The sequence below is a fragment of the Schistocerca gregaria genome, chromosome 6 (assembly GCF_023897955.1).
Source record: "Schistocerca gregaria isolate iqSchGreg1 chromosome 6, iqSchGreg1.2, whole genome shotgun sequence".
Classification (NCBI taxonomy): domain Eukaryota; kingdom Metazoa; phylum Arthropoda; class Insecta; order Orthoptera; family Acrididae; genus Schistocerca; species Schistocerca gregaria.
Genome location: NC_064925.1, coordinates 49,849,960 through 49,876,257, shown reverse-complemented (window position 1 = coordinate 49,876,257; position 26,298 = coordinate 49,849,960). Strand labels below are relative to the sequence as shown.

Genomic DNA, 26,298 nt, shown 5'->3' with positions numbered 1-26,298 from the left:
GGAAAGGAACAGGGTAAGAACAAGCATGCAGCACAGAAAGGAAGTAATCCTGCGAATGCTGGGGCCCAATGGTTGCAAAGCGTGTATAAGAGTTGCGAGCCCCCTTGTGGTATTCCCTGATCTGTGCTGTTGGTTTGAAGAAAAATATTTTTAATGACAAATTTCATTGAGGAATAAATATATTGAGAAGCAGCAGTCAATACCCCCAGTTCCATAAACAGCGCTCCGCCAAACATTCTACTGTCCAAACCACAAATAACTTATTTCACTTTTTCAACTAAAAACTAAAGCTTGGCTTTATGAGTTTTACCCTAGAAGATAAACCCGAATGACATTTTGGAATGAAAGGAAGCGTAATATGCTACCTCTTATTTTGTGTCAGCTATGTCTTACAGCATTCACATAGCAAATAGAGCTTCAGTTTTTCAGTTCTGTTTTATTCTGCTCCGACTTGAATTAAACAATCAACTATGTCAATTTTAGACATATACTGGCAGCAAAACTTATACAATTTCTGAACAGCACACAGTAGGTTTTTTCAGGGTGTACTAACAACCAGGATTATGGAACGGTAATTTGATTTTGTCAGTGTGTATAATAAATTATATATGCATTTTCATTAACTTTTGATTAACATTGATTAAAACATCACATTTTAAATAAGACTATTCCAAGACATTTTTTTGTTTCGTGCTCCGATTGAAATACATCAATCACTTGAAAAGGCTTTTCTAGAATAGAGTCAAAGTTTTGACCAGTGACCGCTGAGTTGTTAATGGGAACTCCTAACCCACAAAACTTACATCACAGGGCATAAGACAGTGTTATAACTACCAAAAGTATTAGCAAAACTGAGGATAATTACCATAAAACTAACTAAACTAATACTTTAATCACATCTGATAGAAATAAGCCAAGAAGACCGGTATGGAAAGGTTTGGATTGTTTCGGGCATTTTCATGAAGTGGTCAAAAAGTGTTATGGTGCATCAGCTCCGTCTTTTATTACCCAGGACTTAAGTTGCTTCAAATGAAAACTGGTTTTATTCGTCAAATTATTTGGGATACATCAACTGGTCGCACTCTATCACTGGTTTGTTAATAGTCTGGCGATTTGAACAGAATACGCAACCTCAATAAGCTCGGATAATGTGGGTTGTGCGGCGCTCAACTGCGCGGTCATAAGCGCCCGTACTAAGTCCCAATTTTTACACAGTCCAATCTAGTCCTTGTCACGAATGATGATGAAATGATGAGGACAACACAAACATCTTGTCGCCAGGCAGAAGAAGATCCCCAACCCAAGTGGGAATCTAACCTGGGACCCTGTGATCCAGAGGCAGCAACGCTAGCCACTAGAACTGCGGACGCGTAAGGCCGAAGTAAATGACGTCACGACCCTTCAGTTGACTATTATAAGCAGCTTTCTTCAATAATACACCAGCCAGTCTCCGCTTTCAGTTCAAACTCCACATAGCGCGAGACTTTACCAGCGTAGGACTACCATGTTTCCAGGCCACTGTCCCCATTGAAGTTTCATGAGCCGCACCTTTTATTCACTGACTTACTGGGTGCATGTAAATTTCGTTAGTACCTACGCAGGGTTGGATCTGCATTTAAAAATAGTGAAGCAACTAGCAACTTGTTCATTTCATATTTGCTAAAGACACTTGAAACTATCATTACTACATTCCCTTGATTCATGGTTCTAATAAACACTAACAGGGTTTATTTATAGGAATTGTTCTCAGACCTTTTCCTTACTGGAGCAGTACAGGTTCATTTTATTTATAAATTTCCACTGAACTACACGTAATTACAGTCAGACAATGCTGCCTAGAGTTAGGCGCTATGATGTTTGACAGTTGACAGCAATTTATTTAAGATCACCCACCCCCCACCCCCCATCTACCACCTAGCCATGTACACTCCAGGAAATTGAAATAAGAACACCATGAATTCATTGTCCCAGGAAGGGGAAACTTTATTGTCACATTCCTGGGGTCAGATACATCACATGATCACACTGACAGAACCGCAGGCACATAGACACAGGCAATAGAGCATGCACAATGTCGGCACTAGTACAGTGTATATCCACCTTTCGCAGCAATTCAGGCTGCTATTCTCCCATGGAGACGAACGTAGAGATGCTGGATGTAGTCCTGTGGAACGGCTTGCCATGCCATTTTCACCTGGCGCCTCAGTTGGACCAGCGTTCGTGGTGGACGTACAGACCGCGTGAGACGACGCTTCATCCAGTCCCAAACATGCTCAATGGGGGACAGATCCGGAGATCTTGCTGGCCAGGGTAGTTGACTTACACCTTCTAGAGCACGTTGGGTGGCACGGGATACATGCGGACGTGCATTGTCCTGTTGGAACAGCAAGTTCCCTTGCCGGTCTAGGAATGGTAGAACGATGGGTTCGATGACGGTTTGGATGTACCGTGCACTATTCAGTGTCCGCTCGACAATCAGCAGAGGTGTACGGCCAGTGTAGGAGATCGCTCCCCACACCATGATGCCGGGTGTTGGCCCTGTGTGCCTCGGTCGTATGCAGTCCTGATTGTGGCGCTCACGTGCACGGCGCCAAACACGCATACGACCATCATTGGCACCAAGGCAGAAGCGACTCTCATCGCTGAAGACGACACGTCTCCATTCGTCCCTCCATTCACGCCTGTCGCGACACCACTGGAGGCGGGCTGCACGATGTTGGGGCGTGAGCGGAAGACGGCCTAACGGTGTGCGGGACCGTAGCCCTGCTTCATGGAGACGGTTGCGAATGGTCCTCGCCGATACCCCAGGAGCAACAGTGTCCCTAATTTGCTGGGAAGTGGCGGTGCGGTCCCCTACGGCACTGCGTAGGATCCTACGGTCTCGGCGTGCATCCGTGGGTCGCTGCGGTCCGGTCCCAGGTCGACGGGCACGTGCACCTTCCGCCGACCACTGGCGACAATATCGATGTACTGTGGAGACATCACGCCCCACGTGTTGAGCAATTCGGCGGTACGTCCACCCGGCCTCCCGTATGCCCACTATACGCCCTCGCTCAAAGTCCGTCAACTGCACATACGGTTCACGTCCACGCTGTCGCGGCATGCTACCAGTGTTAAAGACTGCGATGGAGCTCCGTATGCCACGGCCAACTGGCTGACACTGACGGCGGCGGTGCACAAATGCTGCGCAGCTAGCGCCATTCGACGGCCAACACCGCGGTTCCTGGTGTGTCCGCTGTGCCGTGCGTGTGATCATTGCTTGTACAGCCCTCTCGCAGTGTCCGGAGCAAGTATGGTGGGTCTGACACACCGGTGTCAATGTGTTCTTTTTTCCATTTCCAGGAGTGTATTTATTCAGAAGGTTCTCGTAATTTGTTATTAGTGTCACCTGAACTAACTTTAAACTAAGGGTTTGTACCAGATTTTATTTTTAGTAGTTTGTATTTGTGATGGTAGAATTTTATTGTTAAATGAATTTTTGTCAGCTGTCAAACCTCATGTCGCCTAACACTAACCAGCAGGTTGTGCGTGCGTGAAATCTAGTTACTGATTTTATTTCCTTTTTTGCACAATAGTGGTGTGATAATGAAAATCTGTCACAGTTACTGACTCACGAAAATGTAAACAGAAGACTGCATTAACTACGAACTAAGTTATGCACTAGCAAAAAATAAATAAATAAATAAAATTAATTAATTAATTAATTAATTAATAAGAAAGTGTCACTTGTGGCCACAACCTGGCAAGGGGACTTCTGGGAAGGACAAATATCCGAAGAGGGAGGACAGAAATAAAAGGGAGTGAGCAGATCATCATTTTGTTGATGGAGGGATCTGCAACGAAGAAGCAGACCCCACCCCGCCCCCTCACGCTGTCCATTATGCAAGAAGCTATCATTTGAGAGAATGCTGAAACCCTGAATGTAACTATTGCTAATGGTGATCAATTGACCAATACTTCACTCCATTTTTCAATTTTGTAATATTGGTACGGGGCTGTGCTGGAAAGTAAATCCTTTGAATTTATTACATGAAAGGTGGATCTTTTTAAATAAATCAAACTTCATTAACATTCTACATCATTCTACATCATTCTTCATATCTACGCATTTGTTTCTTAACAGTCTCGCTGGCGAACGCGTTTCTCCTAACGAGAAACCTGTTTGTTGATACAGACACCGTAGACAACTCGACTGTCGGCAGAGTCACAACCTCGCCTCTGCTTGCACCGCTTCGTTACTATCAAATGAAGTCCTCGAATGTACTCAAAGTTTTGGGAACAGATGAAAATCGGATGGAGCCAAGTCAGGACTGTGTAGATCTTTGACAGGGAACCAAGACGTTGGATTTTTGCAGACTTCGCAGCCCTCTTGTGTGGTCTGGCATTGTTACGCTGAAGGAGGAGGGTGCTACATGCGTGGGCGAACTCTCAGAATTCGTGCTTTCGACATAGTTACGTCATAGACGGCCATGTTATACGCTGCAATTCTGAGTGGTCGCGGGGAAGAGGGTTGCGAGTTGCGTCAGCGAAATATACCGAGTAATATGCACGACATTAATACGTCAATCATTATTCAGAACAGAATAGGAAATTCTGAGGCACTAGTTTTCAGCAGCAGATCTATTCCAAAGACATTGTACTACATCGTCAAGTGAAAATTACTGCAAAGTCCCAACCAGTGTGTGGCATGGTTGATTACACACTTCCTTAACCCACAATATGGCTACATCGTCTGTGGAGTGCTCTGCCTTGCTGCACTGGAGCGCTTTACCTCTTCCTGGAGCCTCCTGACTGAGGCTGCTGTTTCTCCCCCTCTGACTGCTGCGGCTGTTGCTGCTTCAGTGGCGCCGACCCCTCTGGGAAGGGCCGCCCCCGGTCACCCTCCGTGGTTCTGTCCTGCAGCTGGCCCTCTGCAAACACCTGAGACCCTGAAGGTCTCTCTCGCCCTTCTCCAGAAGTTTCAGCTGGCCGGCTCCTCGGCTCCAGCCCACTGGTGCCTGGAAGGAGGTCCTCAGCTGGTGAGACTATTACAATGAAGGAATGTACTGACAGGTGTCAATATTACCCAGCCAATTCTAACTCATGCTTGAAACATACCGATAAGAATTACATCTACATCATTACTCTACAATTCACATGAAAGTGCTTGGCAGAGGGTTCATCGAACCACAATCATACTATCTCTCCATCATTCCACTGACGAACAGCGCGCTGGAAAAACGAACACCTAAACCTTTCTGTTCCAGCTCTAATTTATTTTATTTTGATGATCATTCCTACCTATGTAGGTTGGGCTCAACAAAATATTTTCGCATTCGGAAGAGAAAGTTGGTGACTGAAATTTCGTAAATAGATCTCGCCGCGACGAAAAATGTCTTTGCTCTAATGAATTCCATCCCAACTAGCGTATCATATCTACCACACTCTCCCTTATTACGTGATAATACAAAACGAGCTGCCCTTTTTTGAACCCTTTCGAAGTCCTCCGTCAATCCCACCTGGTAAGGATCCCACACCGTGCAGCAATATTCTAACAGAGGACGAACGAGTGTAGTGTAAGCTGCCTCTTTAGTGGATTTGTTGCAACTTCTAAGTGCCCTGCCAATGAAACGCAACCTTTGGCTCGCCTTCCCCACAGTATTATCTATGTGGTCTTTTCAACTGAAGTTGTCCGTAATTTTAACACCCAGGTACTTAGTTGGATTGACAGCCTTGAGAATTGTACTATTTATCAAGTAATCGAATTCCACATGAGTTCCAAAAGAAATCCATTGGATCACCTCACACTTATCGTTATTTAGCGTCAACTGCCACCTGCCACATCATACAGCAATCATTTCTAAATCGCTTTGCAACTGATATTGGTCTTCGGTTGACCTTACTAGACGGTAAATTACAGTATCGTCTGTGAACAACCTAAGAGAACTGCTCAGATTGTCACCCAGGTCATTTGTATAGATCAGGAAGAGCAGAGGTCCCAGGACGCTTCCCTGGGGAACACCTGATATCACTTCAGTTTTACTCGATGATTTGCTATTTATTGCGAACTGCGACCTTCCTGACAGGAAATCACGAATCCAGTCCCACAACTGAGACGATACCCCATAGGCCCGCAGCTTGATTAAAAGTCGGTTGTGAGGAACGGTGTCAAAAGCTTTCCGGAAATAGAAATACGGAATCAACTTGAGATCCCTTGTCGATAGCGGCCATTACTTCGTGCTAATAATGAGCGAGCTGCGTTGCACAAGAACGATGTTTTCTGAAACCATGCTGATTACGTGTCAATAGATCGTTCCCTTCTAGGTGGTTCATAATGTTTGAAAACAGTATATGCTCGAAAACCCTACTGCAAACCGACGTCAATGATATAGGTCTGCAGTTCGATGGATTACTCCTACTACCCTTCTTGAAGACTGGTGCGACCTGCGTAATTTCCCAATTGATACGTACAGATCTATCGGTGAGCGAGCGGTTGTATATGATTGCTACGTAGGGAGCTATTTTATCAGCGTAATCTGAAAGGAACCTACTCGGTATACAATCTGGACCCGAAGACTTGCCCGTATTAACCGATTTGAGTTGCTTCGCAACCCCTAAGGTATCTACTTCTAAGAAAGTCATGCTAGCAGCTGTTCGTGTTTGAATTACTTACAGAAGAATGGGAAACTGTTAGAAGCCGACCTCAGGGAAGATAAAGTCGGTTCCAGAGAAACGTATGAACACACGAGGCTGTACAGAGACTACAGGTCATCACAAAGGTCATCTACGTTTATAACTTTTGTAGATTCAGAGAAAGCTTTTGACAAGGTTCGCTGGATATTAAGTAGTTACAGTTTGTTTCCTGACTTATTCCGCGACCTTCAAAGTCGTGTCTGGGACATACCGAAAAATCGGCCGTAGCAGAACACGATTTCGACATCGTAACCACGAAAATTGAGTGAAACGAACGTTTTAGCAAGGTCATCGCATTATTACGCATGCACGTATATTCACAGACAACTTTATAATTTTAATAGGAAAGGTGACTGAAGGTCGATAAAATAGAGAGGTCGACTTTGCGGCAACAGAAAGGCTTAATCCAGACTGACGATGCCAGTCATGCAGTCGGCAACACGCGACGTGTGCGGGTGGCCCTGTACGTCCCTTGTAGATGCGACAGACTCGTCCAGTCCTGGTGGCCGTAGCCGTTTTACGTCGGGAAATGTCTCCTGCAGTTGGGAACGAAACGTTAGGAATGAGTTTTGTCGCTCAGCCCGAAAGCGTGAACTGGCGAAGACGCCGGACGTGAAAGCCCACGTCGCAAGGCGAAACGTATGTACAACTTTGGTAGAGACGAGACTGCTCTTACACAAGTTTAAGTGCGCGACACTGCGAAGTAAGACATGACCTAGGCGCAGCGTCTAACTCTTAATTGAAAGCGATACGTCCTGCGTCCCGCGTTCGAACCTCAACACTGTCAGTTTTGAATACAAATCATCAACAATGGCAGTCTAAGACTTCTGGCATAACAACTGACGGTCGTTCTGTTAACGACTTTGTCAAAGGACTGAGTTGTGCCCGGGGGTTTAGAGCAGATACTTGCCCTTGGGGTGGGGACACTGCCCCTTAATGGCTGACTAATCAGTCAACGCTCAACAGCATGAGGATGCAGAAGGCAATAAAAACCGCTGCATTAAAGACTGGATGTCCACAGGATGTATGGTTTGTCATTGAGAAAGTGCCATTGCCATGACTTCACCATTGGCAAAGGATCCAGGGTTAGTTCCGCATTCCGATCTCTGGGGAAATGACTGTCAAGGGGAGGTGACCATGATAAGATTGGATAAACATCCAACCGGGGTATGAAATATCAGAAGTTTCAAGCTGGTAGGAAATGTGGAAAAGCAGAAACGAAAAACGCTAAGGCTCAATCTATATATCGTGGGGAGGTCAGTGAAGTTGTGGAGGACTTCTTATTGGGGTGGCGTCCGCGATATTAAACATGAATAAGATATATTAATGTGACAGTGACGGCTAACTACCACCAACTACTGAATCAAAAGCGGTATTGTAAATAACTTTTTTATTGTAAATTATCTCATGATAGAAAGTAGATCATATTGAACAAATCATGAATGAAAACAAATTGTACACTGTTCTTAGACATACTACACTGGTAAGATTGGGTCTCAGCTTTTAATGTTAAGTTGATGCGAAGTTAGATTTAATTATGCCCCTGGATAAGCAAATGGTAAATGCGATCTGACTGTGTTCCCATAATCTCTTGTGTCTGAAATAATACGTACTTCGGACACCACCACCAAGAAACAAACCAAACAACATGCAAAAAGACAAATAACGAATCTTAAGCAAAACTGCACGGATGCTCAGTGGATGGCAAGAACACGATCCAACAACTATTTCTGCACTTTACTGCCGCTGCTGCAAGTTTTACAATTCCGTCGACCAGCGTGCTGGCTCCGTCGATACTGCTGGGGCGACGACTGCTGCTGCGAAGTCGCTGAATTAGGACAAGTCTCTCAAATATCTTGAGCAGAATAAACTACTCAGAAAATGCTAATACCACAAGCCCTATACTTCCTCTAAATGGTATACAACACTTTCAAGACTGGCTCAACACCCTTTAAGCTGAAGCCCAGTGTGTCTTGTACTAACGTGCAACACCAGTATGATAGCTCTGTGCACTGGTTGACTACATTCAATGGTCACTGCCTGCCTATAAGGCGGAATCAACTGCAATTATACTAGTAGCCAATGCAATGCCTATCGTGGACGCCGATGTCTTACTGTAGCTGCAGACTCTAGATCATACACAGCATAGTATTCAGAATCTAAGTCCCTATCTCAGAGCTACCGAACTTTGCGACTGTCCGCTTTCACGGCACAAGACGCTGTCCCACCTGCCTCGCTCTCCATGATACTCTTGCGACAATCTTGCCGCCAAACTCTAATCAGCCAATCCCGACGCTTCAAAGGCCTCCCACATCTCCCTCGCGGTGTGTGAGAATTTCTCCACCTATCCAAAAATTTCTCTGTTTAAACAGCAGGTGTTGACCCTCAGCGTTTCCTGCAACTTTCTTATGAACTGCCCAATCAGAGCTCAGCCCATTTGCCGCTAAAACAGCGCGCGACCGGGCGGTGCCAGGGCGTACGTTGGACGCTCTCTGTCTGCTCGACATTCCCCCCCCCCCCTCTCTCTCTCTCTCTCTCTCTCTCTCTCTCTCTATCTCTCTCACCTGGCACTCAGCGGCGTTCCTTTTGATGCTTGCCGGTCAGCGGCCGCATCCCCTGGGACCCCGGCCCCTGCACAACGCTCTTCCGGCGCTCGTCGGCCTTCGCCTCCCCGGCTGTGCCCGTCCACTCCTCGCCTCCACTGCTTACACCTACCCCATGCAACTAAATATTATCATTACCAAAGCCCGTATTATTTCAGACATGTGTAATCACCTCTCTCTTTCTAATCCACCTAATACGACTAATTAACCATTATTTGGGTTTATTTACTTCAAACATGCAGAATAATCTGCAAAATGAACGTCACAAATGAAAGCCACCTTTCAAAGTGAAACTCTAAGAAGACGATTTCAGGTCTACACGTATATGGTATGATATATCACTAGCAGCAGAAAATGGTGTAATGAGTAGGAATCTTTACGAAAAGGATGGTAGGGCACAGACAATTACTGTCAACAGTTTGCTAATAGGGTTGATATCAGAACTGACGGCAAGCCAACAACGACAATAGTTCAGGTATATAGGCTGACGTTGCTAGAAAAATTAGGACGATAACGAATGGATATTTCAGTCTGTCAAGACGGATGAAAAGCAGTCATTTGGGATTGGAATGCGGTTGCTCGGGAAGGAGCAGAAGGGTTACAGAAGACAGTAGGCGAATACTCTGTTCAAGACTCACAAGAGGTAAGATTCCAGTCAAATTTCGTCGTAGTCAGGCAGATTTCAAACTTTAAAAGTAGTCACGAACAACAAAACGCTGTTCACGACGTGCAGGATCTATGAGACTGGAGATATACTCCCAGACGTTCGAGAAAATATCCACAATTCCGAAGATGGCAAGAGCCGACAAGTGCGAGAATTATGGCACAGTCAGATAAACATGTCAAGCATCTAAGTTGCTGACAAAAATAAAACAATCCAAAAGAAAATCTGATGGATCGATTTGGCTTTAGGAAAGGCAAATACAACAGAAGAAGCAGTGCTGACGTTGCAGTTGATAATGGAGGTAAGACAATGAAAATCAAGGAACGTTATAGGATTTTTCCTGGAAAACGCGTCCGACATTGTAAAATGGTGCAAGGTGTTCGAAATTATGTGAATTATACGACTAAGCCACAGAGAAAGGCAGGTAATGTACAATATTTACAAGAACCAAGAGGGAACAATAATACAAAGGCTAAGAACGAAGTACAAGATAGGAAAGTAGCCCTCCACACATCGAGGAAGCAATGGCGGAAATAAAAGAATGATTCAAGAATGGAATTGAAATTCAGGGTGCAATGATATCAGTGATCAGATTCGCTCAGGACATCGATATCCGAGTGAAAGTGAAGAGTTACGGAATTTAATGGAATTAACAGCCTTATGAGTATAGAATAGGGAATGAGGTTCAATCCAATAAAAGCTAAAGTAAGAAGTAGCAGAAATGAAAATTGCGAGTAAAGTATCAGGAACTGGAAAAGGGGGTGGGGGTGGGGGGGGGGGGGCGAGAATGGTGACTAAGTTTAGGAATTGTGCTACCTGGGCAAAGAAGTAGCTCCTGAAGGATGGAGCCAGGTCAACAGACTACCGTTGCCAAAAATGTTATTCCTCGAGAAGTCTACTAGTATCAAACAGGACTTACATTGACGAATAATGTCTCTCATACTGTACGTTTGGAGCACAGCATTGTGTAGTTGTGAATAATGGACAGAGAGAACCGGAACAAACGAGAATTTAAGCATCTGAGATGTCGTGCCGCAGAAGGATGTTAGGAATTTGGTGGATTGATAAGAAAGGAGGAGGTTCTCTGGAGATTCGCTGGGGAACGAAATATGTGGGTAACACGAGAAGGGAGGATGATAGACATTTAAGATACCAGGGAATGACTTTCACGGTACTACAGGGAGCTGGAAGGGGAAAGTCTGTAGATAAAGATTTGAATACATCAGCAAATAATTGAGGACGTAGGTTGCAAGTGCTACTCTGACGAAAAGGTTGGAACATGAGAGGAAACTGTGGTCGCTTTGACCCTGTACGTTGAGTAAACAGCGCAGGAGACTATCAAACTTGCAGAGGAAACAAGTTCAGTGGCAAGAGAGAAAACTGAGGTTTTCTGATAGCACTAGAATTCCGTCGAAGACGGCAAAGGACTTCGTAAAGAAGTTTCATGGAATGGAAACTGTCATAATTTGTAAGATTAACATGAACTAAAGTGAAGTAAGGGTTTATGAAACACGGAAGACCAGGCCGCTTTTTTTTAAAAAAATTGATCAGAGCCGTACCTAACTACATGCCCATCTTCAATTGTCGTGTAAGTTATTGTCCCATGCAATTTTCGAAACCTAAACTTAAGTGGTTTTTAGCACGTCCTCTGGCACACTTTAGGCATGTTGCTCAAAACCAGTGTGAAGCGAAACGATGTAAGTAGACAATGAGAAAGTAATTTGATTCTATGAACACCTAAAAAGCCTAGATCAAAAAGAACTTTTAAGTTTCAACAGAAAGCCATAAACAAATAGCGATCAAGGAAGTTTAAGGATACCCTAGGAAGTCTAAGTAACAAAGAGGAATAGGGGGAAAAAAGGAAATTAAGAGCAAAAGTAAGAAGTTTCAAGGGCTTCGAGGAGAAAGACAATGTCATGGAACGTGTCGGTACACGAACATAAAAGTGATAACAGAATTATAAAATGTTTATGAACCCGAAAAAACTGAAACCATACGTTTAAGAAAACGCAAACAATACAACAAGAAACAGCTTAATTTTTCAAGGAACTCTTCGACAGAATAGGAGTGTCCCATCAGGAAAGACTGCAGTTTCGATTTGAAAGCGCGTGGATTACTGCTAAGATTTTTGAATTCGAGTGGTAGCTTATTGAAAATGGATGCAGCAGTGTACTGCACACCTTTCTGCACAAGAGTCAACGAAGTCCAATCCAAATGCACGTTCGATTTCTGCCGAGTATTAACTGAATGAAAGCTGCTTATTCTTGGGAATAAGCTAATATTGTGAACAAGAAATGACAGTAAGGCATATACATATTGAGACGAATGTCAAAATATTGAGACTCGCGAAATGTGGTCGACAAGAGGCTCGTGAACTTACACCACATATTGCCAAATCCGCCCGTTTCTGAACCAAAAGTATCCTTTTAGAATGGAAAGAGTTACCCCAAAATCTAATACCACACGACATAAGCGAACGAAAATAAGCAAAGTAGACTAATTTCCTTGTCGAACTATCTCTCACTCCAGATACCATTCCAATAGTAAAAATGGCAGCTTTAAGTCTGAACAAGATCCTTAACGTGGGCTTTTCAGTTTAATATCTGAACACCTAGAAATTTGAAATGTTCAGTACAACCTGTTTTTAAACAATGACAACGGGAGATAGTGATGAGATGAATTAGTGGAAAAGCAAGCTGCCATTGCCACATAGGCATATTTTCTCCGCTCGGCAACACGGCGCTTTAAGTAGTTCGCGACGGTTGCCACATTTCAAGCGATTTTAGTCGCGACGCAGCAGTGAATGAGCTCACGCCATATCTATTGTTTTTGCGGTCTTTAAAGAGTTGTCCAGAGGACAAATATTTAGCTGCAACAGCATTATACGTTGTTCACTGTTCCTATAGACTTAACCGCCTGCTAAAATAGTGGATTCATTTGAGTATGAATCGCCTAAGTCCCCAGGCAGTATTATCACGCAAGAAAGTTTAGCATTCTCCTGAAAAATTCGTCAATCATTGCCACATGCCTTTAAACATATTTCGATCTGTTATTGTTAAAGATAGAAACTAGCTTACAAAAAGAAATCTATTTAAATTATTGAACTGTTGCGGAAGGAAACAAGGTACAAAGCTACAAATGATTGATTGGGATGTTTATCACACGTCAGCGCACGCGGACGAAGTACATACACCTTGCTAACCAAGGGACTGGCGATAACTTCGTGCGGCAGGGTCGCCAGTGAAAATGGCAGCTAAGACCCTTTGTCCATTCTACACAACAGCTGCAGGCGGTAACATCACATGCGACAGCTTTATCCTAGTTTGGCACCTAGCATTTTATCACTCGGCATCACCGTGGCTAAGTAGATTTTAACTACCAGCCCTTACAAAATCGGCAATCGTCAATATTGCCCTTCTGTGAAGGGTTTTAGCCTGACCCCGACTGTACCCAATGGCAAGAAATTAATTTCTTAAGTGAAACAGTAACATCAGCAAAGTAAACTAATTGTACACATGCGGTCGCAAGCGTAATTAGACAATACGGTATCAAGTTTTATGGCAAAGCGGAAATCAACAACACCTAAGAAAACTAAGCTCGCATGACACTCTGATCTCTTAACAATTATTCTCAATACTATACAGTAACTTGCCCTAGCAAACAATACAACAGCTAACCCTTACGCAGCACAGACTCGCCAATACATGCTGCAGTACACGCTGTCTAACAACACTATATAGTTTAATGAACAAATACAGGATGATATAAAACTATAAAATAAGTCCGACTGGCAATAGCATTATTTTTAATTAACTATCACAACAGATGATTTGAAACAGTATTTATTACTATGGGATTCAGAAATTTGCACGTGATGCTACGCTACACAAATGGGCAGTACAGCTATTATTTATAAGAAAAGTTTGATGCAGAGTAAGAGATTGTACAGGTTGGTGCACTTGCTCAGAAAGAACCATTACATTCATTTATCACGTAAGTAGCTTACGAGGTTGCTTAAACTGGTATGGTTTGAAGAATCATAATCAATTATAATGGTAACACAAAATTAAGAAAATGGCCATTATCTTCGCTAACGAAGTATAATGAACAATGCGAAAGTAGTTCAACAGTTAACAAGGGGACCAAGCAACTTGTCTCTCATTGGACTCCAAGTCAAACTGGCTTTGTAAACGGGTGCACAACTTTAAGAACTAATTTAAAACATATACAAAGAAAAAATTACAAGTTTAAAAAACACGTTCAAAGTGAAATAATACTGAATAATACTGTCTTTATAACTTTTCCTTACAGGCAGCTATAAGCACTTTTTAGTTTATTGTAATGGCAGTTCATTTAATAAAAAGAAACTTACTTTATGAACACGATTTAGGAAACAAAAGTGGAAAGTTATTTGGAGTAAGTGTTTTACTACTGCACAGAAAAATAAACGAATTTCTTGCTCCACAAAATTAACAAGTGCAAAATGCTTTACAGGAAAAATTGTCAGTTTAATAAAATACTGATACTGTGAATTAGTCTTCTTGGAAAGGACAGTCTACGAACGTGACTTGATAATCACATGTGTGCACACACAAGCTGTTAGCACACAATAAGTTATTATTCAATGCATAATAACTGGTCCTCTGAACGTATATATTTAGATAACAGTTCTAACAAAGGTGGTGGCGCTTGTGGCAAACTGCGAATGCTATAAAACTGGTGGTAAAGCAACTGAGGTTCTTTATGGTAGCCATACCCTGACGTTACTCCTCTTGGTGTCTTGAGTTCAACCAAAGAGAGCCAATAGTAATACCGTGGTCGATGGGCCACTTAGCATTCCATCCAAGGCTAATTTAGACGTTTGCAAACTCTTCTTGCCCCAATTTATACATCCAAATTAAGCACAATAGCTGACCAAAACATCCGCTGATCACTTAGTATCAGTGATAACGCGACTATACCAATCGCCCTTAGGGGAATCAAACACCTTTCGAGGAGAGTCCACCTTTTCCAGTCCCGCCCAAATACTTCCCTAGCGGTGGGGCTTTACTACAGGTTCTACTTTAGCTTTCTTACTTGCGGACCAGTAAACTATAGTTTTTACGAATTATTACACGGATAGCGTCGCACACAAAAGCTGGGGTGCAGGGTGTCGTTCAGAAGGATCGATTGTGTACAGGATGCGTGTACACTGTTCCTTGACACAATGTTAACGCTGGTTGTAAGTCTTGTTTAGCGCCCTCAACTACTAAGGTCATTAGCGCCCAGTCACAAACGTTAGTGCACTAATAGCCTAGAAAAACGCAAGGGGGGCAACATCAGAAAGCACTTACAAAGACACAGAGAAACAAAAAAGTTATCTTTTTGGACAAGTCCGTCAGTGTAATAAAACGAAGGACACGAGCAGCTGCTTGAGCATCATCAGCTAAAAGTTCCTGTGAGGTAGACGGCAGACATAAGACAACACGAGAGTCAATAAAACGGGGACAGGACAATAAAACATTGCGCACTGTCAATGGATGACCACAAGGGGAACTGCGGGGCGGGGTCACCAGACAGGTGGCTAAGTCGGCAATGCCCAATCCGCAATCTGGCCAGAATGACCTCTCGCCGGGAAGGGCGTGAGGAGATCGCCAAAGCCGTCGGGATCTGTTTGATGGCCCTAAGCTTATTTTCATGGAGAGAGGACCAAGCCTCATGCCACAATGATGAAACGCGCCGGCAAAGAAGCCCACTAGCATCAGTTGATGGGACACAAAAGGAAGCTGTCCGAGGCAGGAGGGCAGCAGCCTTGGCCGCAGCATCAGAAGTTTCGTTCCCAGGCACACCGACGTGGCCAGGAATAAAAAAGAAGACGCCGGTATTAGCTACGACTGAAAGGACCATAGAATTCGTTACACGAGAGGGTGATCCGAATGTGGGTCACAGAGACTGAATGGCGCTCAAAGAATCACAGCAGCTGGCATAGGGAGAATGACGATGGCGGCGGATATACTGAACATCTTACAGCAAAAAGCTCAGCTGCAAAGCTTGAACACTGGTCAAGGAGCGGGTACAGAAAGGTATCATCCACAACGAGAAAGGAACATCCGACGCAAGCAGTAGTCTTTGAGCCAGCTGTGTAAGAAAAGACGGTATTAGCGAGCCTCTAACGAAGTTCGACAAACCTCGAGCGGTATATTGAATCCGCGGTCCTCTCCTTTGGGAGCGAGCCGAGTTTAAGGTGAACGCGAACCTGAGGCTGGAACCAAGGTGGCGTCGGGATCTCACCCACTGGAAGAGTCGTAGGCAGGATAAAATCAAGTTGCTGAAGCAGGCGACGAAAGCGAAATCCAAGAGGTAACAGGGCAGAGACATACAGCCTGTATTGGCGGTCGAGAGAGTCGTCAAAGAGAAATATGACGGGTGGTAGGGCATTGACATCAGTGGGCAGGCGTACCGACAAAGCAACATATCGCGCCGGTACTTTAGCTGTAATTCGGCAGCTTCGGCATACAGACTCAACAGGGCTGGTGTGAATGCTCCAGTAGCCAGACGCAACCCGCGATGGTAGATAGAGTTTAGACTGCGTAATATGGACGGCCGGGCAGAAGAGTAGACAAAGCTCCCATAATCCAGCTTTGATCGGACAATGGACCGATATCAGCGAAGCAGGACCATTCGATCTGCTCCCCATGACGTACCGCTGAGAACACGGAGGACATTTAGGAAACGGGTACAACGAGCAGCCAAGGAAAACATGGGGAGACCAGCAAAGTTTCCTGTCAAATGTAAGACCTAAAAATTTTGTTGTCTCCACGAATGGGAGAGCAACGGGACCGAGATGTAAGGATGGTGAGAAACTGTAACGCCAGAAGTTCATACAGACCATTTTCTCACCAGAAAAACTGAAACCGTTAGTGACACTCCGGGAATATAGACGGTCTGGACAACGCTGAAGACAGCGCTCCAGGAGAAATGTTCTCTGAGCGCTGCAGTAGATCGTAAAGTCGTCCACGAAAAGGGAGCCTGAAACGTCAGCTGGAAGGCAGTCCATTGTTAGATTGATAGCTATGGCAAAAAGGCCACGCTCAAAACGGAGCCCTGGGGCACCCCACTCTCCTGGCGAAAGGCATCTGACGAAACAACCCACACGTATCCTGAACTGTCGATCCATTAAAAATGAATGAAAAAAAAATAGGGAGGCGGCCGCGAAGGCCCCAAGTGGCCATGGTGCGGAGAATGCCCGCCCTCCAACAGGTGTCTTAAGTTTTCTCGAAATTGAAGAACACAGCCACTGTCTGGCGCTTACGCAAAAAGTTGTTCATAATGAAGGTCGACAGGGTAACTTGGTCGTCGACAGCAGAGCGGCGCCTACGAAAGCCACATTAGACATTGTTAAGAAGGCGTCGTGATTCAAGGAGCCAGACCAATCGAGAATTTACCATGCGCTCCATCACCTCGCAGACGCAGCTGGTAAGGGAGATGGGGGCGATAACTGGAAGGAAGGTTTTTGTCCTTTCCTGGTTTCTGATGGGAACAACAATTGATTCACGCCAGCGTGTGGGAACATGACCTTCATTCCAGATGCGATTATAGGCGCGAAGAAGAACGTCTTTACCTGCAGCAGAAAGTTTCTCTACCATCTGAATATGGATACCATAGGGCTCTGGAGCAGAGGATTGGGACCAGCTGAATGCACTTTCGAGTTTCCACACAATGAAGGTGATATTGCAACTGTCACGATTCAAAGAATGGTAAGAAGGTTGCCGTGCCGCCTCTGCTTGTTTTCAGGGGAGGATGGCTGGGTGGTAATGGTCATAGCTCGAAACCTCCGCGAAAAAGCGGCTGAAGGCGCGATGACATTGTGCATGGTGTCGTTTGTAACTAATACAGTTCGGAATCGTAGGGTGGCGTTGGAAGGTGAGTAAAGCACACCGCCGAGCACGAATACCGTCGCTGCATGCTGTAGTCCACCAGGGGACTGGGACTCTACGGGGAGAAGAGGAAGTACGAGGGGTGGAATATTCAGCAGCAGTGAGAATAACGTCCGTGAGGTATGCGACCTGACTATCGTAGCTGGAGAAGTGTTTATCATGGAAGGTCGCCAAGGAGGTGAAAAACCCCCAGTTGGCTTTGGAGATGTTCCAGCTAGTGGAACGTGAAGGGGTGTGATACAGGAGATGGATTACACAGGGGAAATGGTCGCTCGGGTATGTGTCAGACAGAGCATGCCACTCGAATCGACGTGCAAGTTTGATAGTGGATATTGAGAGGTCCAAGTGGGACTAGGTATGCGCTGCGTCCGAAAGGAAGACAGGTGCACCAGTGTTTAACCAGACTAGATTGAGGTGGTTGCAAAGGTCTGCAAAGACAGAGCATCTCGGGCAGGATGCTGGAGAGCCCCGAAGGGGATGGAGGGCATTAAAGTCTCAAATCAACTAAAATGGTGTAGGAAGCTGAGCAATCAGTTGTATCATGTCTGCCCTAGTAAAGGCAGACGATGATGGAGTGTAAAGAGTACAAATGGAAAATGTGAAAGTGGGGAGAGTAATTCGGACGGCAACTGCGTGCGGATCTGTCTGCAATGTGATTGGATCGTAGTAGGCATCCCGAATCAGCAACATGACCCCTCCATGAGCCGGAATACCTGCTACAGGGGGTAGGTCAAAACGCACGGAGGTATAGTGTGCCAGGTCAATACGATCGCATGGGAGTAACTTAGTTTCTTGGAGACCTACGACAATCGGGCAGTGCATTCAAAGGAGCAATTTTAGTTCCTCTCGGTTGGACCGAATGCCGCGAATATTCCAGTGAAGAAGTGCCATTATGGAAGCGAAAAGATAAAGAAGAAACAAGAAAGGGTCACCTCGATGGCCGCCGAGGGCCTGGCTTCAAGGGAACACTGCTGCTGCAATCGATAGGTGGTGAGTCATGGTCCATCAACAGTTGCGTCTGCCACCTTCCTGAGCTGATCGGGAGGGGCAGTTTCCTCCGCTGGTGAAAGGGCAGATGATCGGCTACCAGCGGTGTGGCCTGGCGAAACTGAAGATGGCCGGGGATGGCAATTGCTAGGTGGCGCAGGAGAAGAAACGTATCTCGGCGGAGATGGAGAACTTATTTCTATGAGCCTTCTTTGAGGAATTACGTGTTGTCGGAAGAACAGTTGATGGCTGTGAAGCTTGTGTACGCGAGAAATCGTCACGTGTCGGTTCTTTTTTGAAGGTCCGAGCGTCTGATTTAGGGGTCCTCGTCTTAGCAGTAGCTGATGATGATTGAGCCTTAGGGTTGGTAGGAGGAAGAGGGGACGTTGATCGGGCGACCTTAGCACTAGCCGATCTGACGACCGAACCGCTAAATGTTAGATCGCATGTCTCCCTGGTAGGCCGAGGAGAGGCGAGATCGGTACTGTATTGACGTGCCAGAAGCACAGTGGGCTTCCTGATATTGAATAATTTGTGAGCAGCCGAGGTAGACACCTCTTTCACTCTACTTTCCTGTATACTTTTCTCATCTTTGTAGACGGGGCAGTCGCGAGAGGAGGCAGCGTGGTTGCCCGTACAGTTGATGCAATGAGGGGATGGACGGGGAAAGTCACCCTTATGGGCGTCCCTGCCACAGGTAACGCATTTGGCCGCACTTTAACAAGACTGCCGTGTATGGTTAAACTGCTGACATTTGTAACACCTTGTAGGGTTGGATACATACGGCCGATGAGGGCCTTGTCGACCCTTTTCATGACCCGATGGGTGGCTGTCACTCACTGACCAGAGAGGAAAGAATCTCCTCACCAGTTAGTCCATCGAGTGACCTGGTATACACCACACCCCACACAACACAATGAATTCAAGGTGCGGTGGGTCTCCACACATGCAGGAGACGTGTGTAAGAGAGTGGCTTGAAATAATTTTTGGGCCTGGAAGGCGCTCTCTGCCTCCAACAGCAAGGTACCGTTGTGCAACCGAGTACAAGTTTTCAATGTTCCTGCAATCGCATCTACACCCTTCTGAATGGCAAAAGGGTTAACTGTTGAGAAATCGCGACTCTCAGATTTTGTGACAACAAGAAACGTCGGTGCTGGTGGTAGAATTTTCGGAATAGGAGTTTCATCTAGATTTCTGTTTTGGGCAGAAGACAGGGAAGCAGAGAAATCCCTTGCGGATGGATCCCCCATGATTGCCAGCGTCTCCAATGGCGCGCTCCTTCCTCATGCGGGCCCTCGCAGAGGGCGCTCCCCCCTTAGGTGATTGTCCACACCTCAGGTCACACCTCCCGAGAAATAGACGGAGGGACCAATCGGCACGTTTGGAAGGCAACAGCTCAAGCAATCACCCCTGCCTGAGCCTGGCCTATACTAGGGGGTACGTGCGTGCCTTACTTGTCTACCAAGGGCGGGGAATTAAGCGTTACCCCGTCACTGGCTACGTTTCTGAACGCGTGGGTCGGCCTTCAGACACGCACAGGGAAGAACAAGAAGAGAGGAGGGAGGAGGGAGGAGAGAGAGAGAGAGAGAGAGAGAGAGAGAGAGAGAGAGAGAGAGAGAGAGAGAGAGAGAGAGAAGAAAATCTCAAATGCTGAAGCGGAGAATAAGACATGGAAAAGAAGGCAAGGAGAATAGGGCAAGGCGAATGAGTTAGAGACAGAAGTAAGGGCATGAAAACAAGGCGAAGAGTGAATGTAAGGAAAGGCCAATAGAGGAAGAAAGCATGAGGATGGAGAGAAACAAAGGGAACAGGACCCTGGAGTTTTCAAACTTCTGTCTCCGTATGAAGGCTCGATACATTACTCCCAAGAAGAGGTTTTTTTGTTTTGGGGCGCAAGACTGCTATGGTCATTAGCGCCCGGTCTGTGACTTAGAAAAAAGTAAAAAACGAAAATGGAAACCAACAGCAATGGGAACAAAACTCAAAAAATTGGAGAAACTAAAAGCAGAAGGAAAGCTTAAAAATCCACTACAGAAAGGGATTGGTTGTCCCCAAAAAGAGCTTCAAATGACTGACGTCATCTCACTGGCAGTAATAAAATCGAGAACGCGATCGGCCGAGCGCGTGTCATCTGCTAAAATGGACGATATATCAGGCGATAGCTGTAGACGGGCGCGTAACGGAGTAAAATAGGGGCACTCGATTAGAAGGTGTCTTACCGTCCACAGCTGAGAGCAGTGGGGGAGAACCGCCGCTTCAAAGATGACGATGGCTAAAAAGACAGTGCCCTATCTGGAGTCCAGTTGAAATTACCTCCTCCCGACGATGCGCTCAGGAGGAAGAGGTCCAAGCACAGGGAAGAGCTTTCACGTCCCGCATTTTATTATGGGGAAGTGTCGACCAATGTGCATGCCGTAAAAGAACAACACGTCGACATAAAACACTCCGTAGATCGGCAAAGGGAATCGATCGAATAGCTGGCCGAAGAAGAGAGACTGCAGCCTTGGCCGCTACATCGGCCTACTCATTTCCACAGATACCAACGTGTCCTGGGATCCATAGGGACGCCATCGAGACGCCCCCCCCCCCCCAAATGGAGCAAGTGCAGGCAATCCTGAATACGGTGGACCAGAGGGTGGACAGGATAGAGAGCTTGGAGACCGAGGAGAGATCAGAGAATCTGAACAGATAACATATTGTATCCGCTGATGGCGGCGGATGTATTGGACAGCCTGGAGAACAGTGTAAAGCTCCGCAGTATAAACCGAACACTGGTCGGGAAGCCGAAATCGATTTGGGGTGTCGCCAACGATATAGGCACTCCCTACACCTAACGATGTTTTCGAGCTATCAGAGTCAATAAATGTGGCTTCCTTCATTTGTGCACATAGAGCAGAAAATACCCGACGATAAACAAGTGAAGGGGTACCATCCTTGTGAAATTGACAAAGGTCACGGAGCAGACAGATCCGTGGACGGAGCCAATGCGGTGCTGTACCCCAAGTTGTCAAGGTGGTTTTAGGAAAGCGGAAAGAAAGAGAATGGAGCAGTTGACGCAAGCGGACTCCGGGTGGTAGTAGGGAGGAAGGGCGGTCTGCATACCCTACATCGAAGGAGGGGTCGAAAAAATGTCATGGGTGGGATTAGCAGGCATGGAAGACAGATAGCTAGCATAACGACTCAGTAGGACTGCTCGCCGATTGGACAGCGGAGGTTCAGCAGTCTCAGCACAAAGGCTTTTCACAGGGCTTGTGTAAAAAGCTCCAGACACTAAACGTAATCCACAGTGGTAGATAGAGTCGAGACGCCGAAGAATAGACGGCCGAGGAGAGGAGTAAACTATGCTTCCATAGTCCAATTTCGAGCGCACTAAGGCGCGATAGAGACGGAGAAGGACCACTCGGTCTGCTCCCCAGGAGGTGCCATTCAGGACACGGAGGGTGTTGAGGGAACGCAGACAGCAAGCCGAAACATTGGAAACGTGAGATGACAAGCACAGTTTTCTGTCAAACATGAGACCCAAGAATTTAGCGACGTCCGAAAGTGGAAGGTTGACAGGTCCTAGATGTAAGGAGGGTGGAAGAAACTCCTTACGACGCCAAAAATGAACACAAACGGTCTTACTGGGAGAAAAGCGGAAGCCTGTTTCGATGCTCCAAGAGTGGAGGCAATCGAGACATCCTTGAAGACGTCGTTCAAGAAGGCTGGTCCGTTGAGAGCTGTAGTAGATCGCAAAATCGTCCACAAAGAGGGAGCCCAATACATCAGGAAGGAGACAGTCCATAATTGGATTTATGGCAATGGCAAACAGTACAACACTTAGCACGGAGACCTGGGGTACCCCATTTTCTTGGGAGAAAGTACGGGAGAGAGTAGTGTTCACCCGCACTCTAAATGTGCGCTCTGCCATAAATTTGTGAAGAAAAAGGGGCAGCCGACCTCGAAAGCCCCAAGAGAACAGTGCACGGAGGATGCCTGTCCTCCAACAGGTATCGTATGCTCTCTCCAGATTAAAAAAATACTGCTACTGTTTGGCGTTTCCGGAGAAAATTGTTCATGATATAAGCGGAGAGAGCAACACGGTGGTCAACCGCAAAACGATGGTTTCGGAAACTGAATTGGGCACGTGTTAAAAGACTGCGGGACTCCAGCCACCAAGCTAAACGGCAATTCACCATACGCTCCAAAACCTTACATACACTCATATACTCGTGAAAGAAATGTGGCGATGGCTAGAGGGGAGATGTTTGTCCTTTCCAGGTTTCGGAACAGGAACGACGATAGCTTCCCGCCATCGTCTGGAAAAAGTACTGTCGGTCCAAATTCGATTATAAAGGTGAAGGGGATAACGCAGACGCGTTAATGCAGCAACATTTGGATGTGGATACAATCCGGTCCTGGGGCGGAGGAGCGAGAAGAGAGTGCATGTCGGAGTTCCCACATGGAGAAAACGTAGCTTTCGCGATTTTGAGAGGAGAGAGCAACAGGTCGCACTTCCGCTGCACGTTTCTTCGGGAGAAACGCTGGCGGGTAATTTGAAGAGCTCGAAATCTCAGCAAATTGTTGACCCAATGAGTTAGAAATTGCGACGGGATCCACTAACGTATCATGCGCGGCAGTGAGCCCAGAGACCGGGGAGAAACTAGGCGCTCCTGATAACCGTCGAATCAGACTCCAAACTTCCGAGGAGGGAGTGAAGGTGTTAATTGAGCTAGTAAAGTATTTCCAGCTTGCCTTCTTGCTATTGCGGAGGACGCGACGGCATGGAGCACGGCACTGCTTATAGTGGATACAGTTGGCCAAAGTAGGATGGTGGCGGAGAACGCGAAGAGCACGTAGCCTCTCACGTATTGCGTCACGGCACGCCTCGTTCCACCAAGGAACTGGGGGGCGCCAGAGGTGCGAGGTATTGAACGTTCCGCAGCTGTAAGCATAACGTCTGTAATATGTGTGACCTCAGCGTCGACGCTAGGAAAGTGAAGGTCATCCAATGTCGCTAGAGACGAAAAAAGTGTCCAATCGGCTTGGGCAAACATCCAGCGCCTCGGGCGCATATATGGCAGTTGTGGCTGCAATCGAAGGACACATGGAAAGTGGTCACTCGAGCGTATATCAGCAAGGGTGAACCATTCTAAGCGCCGAGCTAGTGGAACAGTACCAACCTAGAGGTCCAAATGAGAGAAGTTTGTCGTTGAGGCAGACAAAAATGTAGGGTCCCCAGTGTTGAGGCAAACAAGATCCGCTTGGTGGAAGACATCTAGCAATAGTAAGCCACGCGGAAATGGATGTGGAGATCCCCAAAGCGGGTGGTGGGCATTGAAGTAGAAGCAAATATGGGGGGTGGAAGCTGATCAAGAAGATGAAGGGGATCAGCTCGTTCCATTGGTGTGGACGATGGAATGTATACAGTACAAAGAGAGAAGGTGTATCCAGAAAGGGAAAGACGGACAGCGACAGCTTGGAAGGAACTGTTTAAGGGGATTGGGTGATAATGGAGAGTATTATGGAGAAGTATCTTGAGTCCTCCATGTGCTGGAGTGCCTTCAGCAGAGGGAGATCGAATCGGACGGACTAAACGTGGGGGAGAACAAAGCAGTCGTGGGGATGCAGCTTTGTTTCCTGAAGACAGAAGATGACCGGCAAGTAGGATAGTAAGAGGAGCGACAATTCATCCAGATTGGCTCGAATGTCGCGGATATTCCAGTGGATAATGGACATAGGGTGGACAGAAAATGGAAGGATGTGATCAAGGTTGCCGTCAACTGAACGACTGCTCGGAGCGTGCGACCGACAGCGTGGAACGGCACTCAGCCGAAGGCAGAAGATCCTGATCCATAGGTTGTTCAGGAGACACAGAAGACAGCGGTTACGCTGGGTCTTGCTATAGAGGAGACACGCCGTTGTGGAGGAGAGGAACTGGGTTTCTTAATAGCTTTCTTGGAAACGATGTTTAGATGAAGGAGGAACTGATGGTTGTGAAGTTGGGGTAAGTAAAAAATCTTCACGAGTAAGCTCTTTTTTGGAAGGCCGGGTGTCTGACTTTTGGGATCGACATATAGCAGAACACGATGAAGGGTGAGCCATAGATTGAGCAGGCGAAAGTGGGGAGGTTGAACGGGCGATCTTTGCGCTGGCCGATCTGACGGCTGTGTCACAAGTCTGCGTGGCCACCTCCTTTGTTGGCTAAGGAGAGGCAAGGACAGTGCTGTATTTTCCTATCTGAGGCACAGTGGGCTTTCGACTTCGAATTATTTTCGAGCAGCAAAGGTCGACACCTTTTCCTTCACTCTGATTTCCTGAATGAGCTTTTCATCTTTAAAAATGGGGCAATCTAGAAGGAAGCAGCGCGGTCACCCATACAGTTGATGCAACGAGGGGATGGGGATGGACAAGCACCCTCATGGGTATCCTTGCCACACGTAACATATTTGGCCGGATTGGAATAGGACTCGCTGGTGTGATTGAACTGCTGGCACCGATACCAATGCGTAGGGTTTGGGACGTAGGGGCGAACGGAAATTATCATATAGCCCGCTTTTATTTTCGATGGGAGTTGAACTTTGTCAAATGTCAAGAAGACAGTACGGGTTGGAACAATGTTTGTGTCAACCCTTTTCATAACTCCATGAACAGCCGTTACGCCCTGGTCAGACAGGTAGTGCTGAATCTCTTCGTCAGACAATCCGTCGAGGGAGCGCGCATGAACGACTCCAGGTGAGGAATTTAAAGTGCGGTGCGCTTCCACCCAGACAGGGAAGGTGTGGAGCAGTGAAGTACGCAGCAATTTTTGTGCCTGGAGGGCACTGACTGTTTTTAACAACAAGGTGCCATTCCGTAATCTGGAACAAGACTTTACAGGACCTGCGATTGCATCGACACCTTCCTGAATAATGAAAGGGTTGACCGTGGAGAATTTGTGACCGTCAGACCGAGAAACAACAAGAAACTGTGGCAACGATGGAAGAGCTGTCTGTGGCTGAGACTCAGTGAACTTAGGGAGGGGAATTACGCGTTACCCCGTCACGAGCTACGCACGAAAATGTGTGGGTCAGCCTTCAGACACACACAGGGAGGAAGAAAGAGAGGGAAAAACAAAGAAAGGGAAGGGAAAGGAAAGGAAAGGAAAGGAAAGAAAAGAAAAGAAAAGAAAAGAAGAGAGGTCTCAAACGCCACAGTGGTGAAAAGGGTAAAGAGAAGAGGTAAGGAAAAGAGGAGGACAAAGGAAGAATGATGACATACAAGCAGAGAAGGTGAAGAATGCGTTACATTTACGAGCGTCCGTCTCCGGACGCAGGCACAAACCGTACTCCCAGAGGGGCAGAAAGGGAAGGAAAGAGCCAGAGGTGAGGGGAGTGGGGGCGAAGATGGGGGGTAGGGAAGGATGCAGGACAGTAAGGTAAGCAGCCCAGAGAGGAAGGAGGGCCACATTAGCTCGGGGTCCCGTGCTCGCTACGCA

At 46.4% G+C, this 26,298-nt stretch overlaps 1 protein-coding gene across 1 annotated transcript in view; it reads right to left on the bottom strand.

Moving 5' to 3' along the window:
* The window catches only part of LOC126278390 (myristoylated alanine-rich C-kinase substrate-like), a 119,899-nt gene that overhangs the window by 32,136 nt on the left and 61,465 nt on the right, over positions 1 to 26,298 (bottom strand). Inside the window, exon 5 of the mRNA XM_049978488.1 lies at positions 4,772 to 4,997. Within this exon, the coding sequence (XP_049834445.1) occupies positions 4,772 to 4,997 (226 nt within the window). The remainder of the gene's footprint in view (positions 1 to 4,771; positions 4,998 to 26,298) is intronic.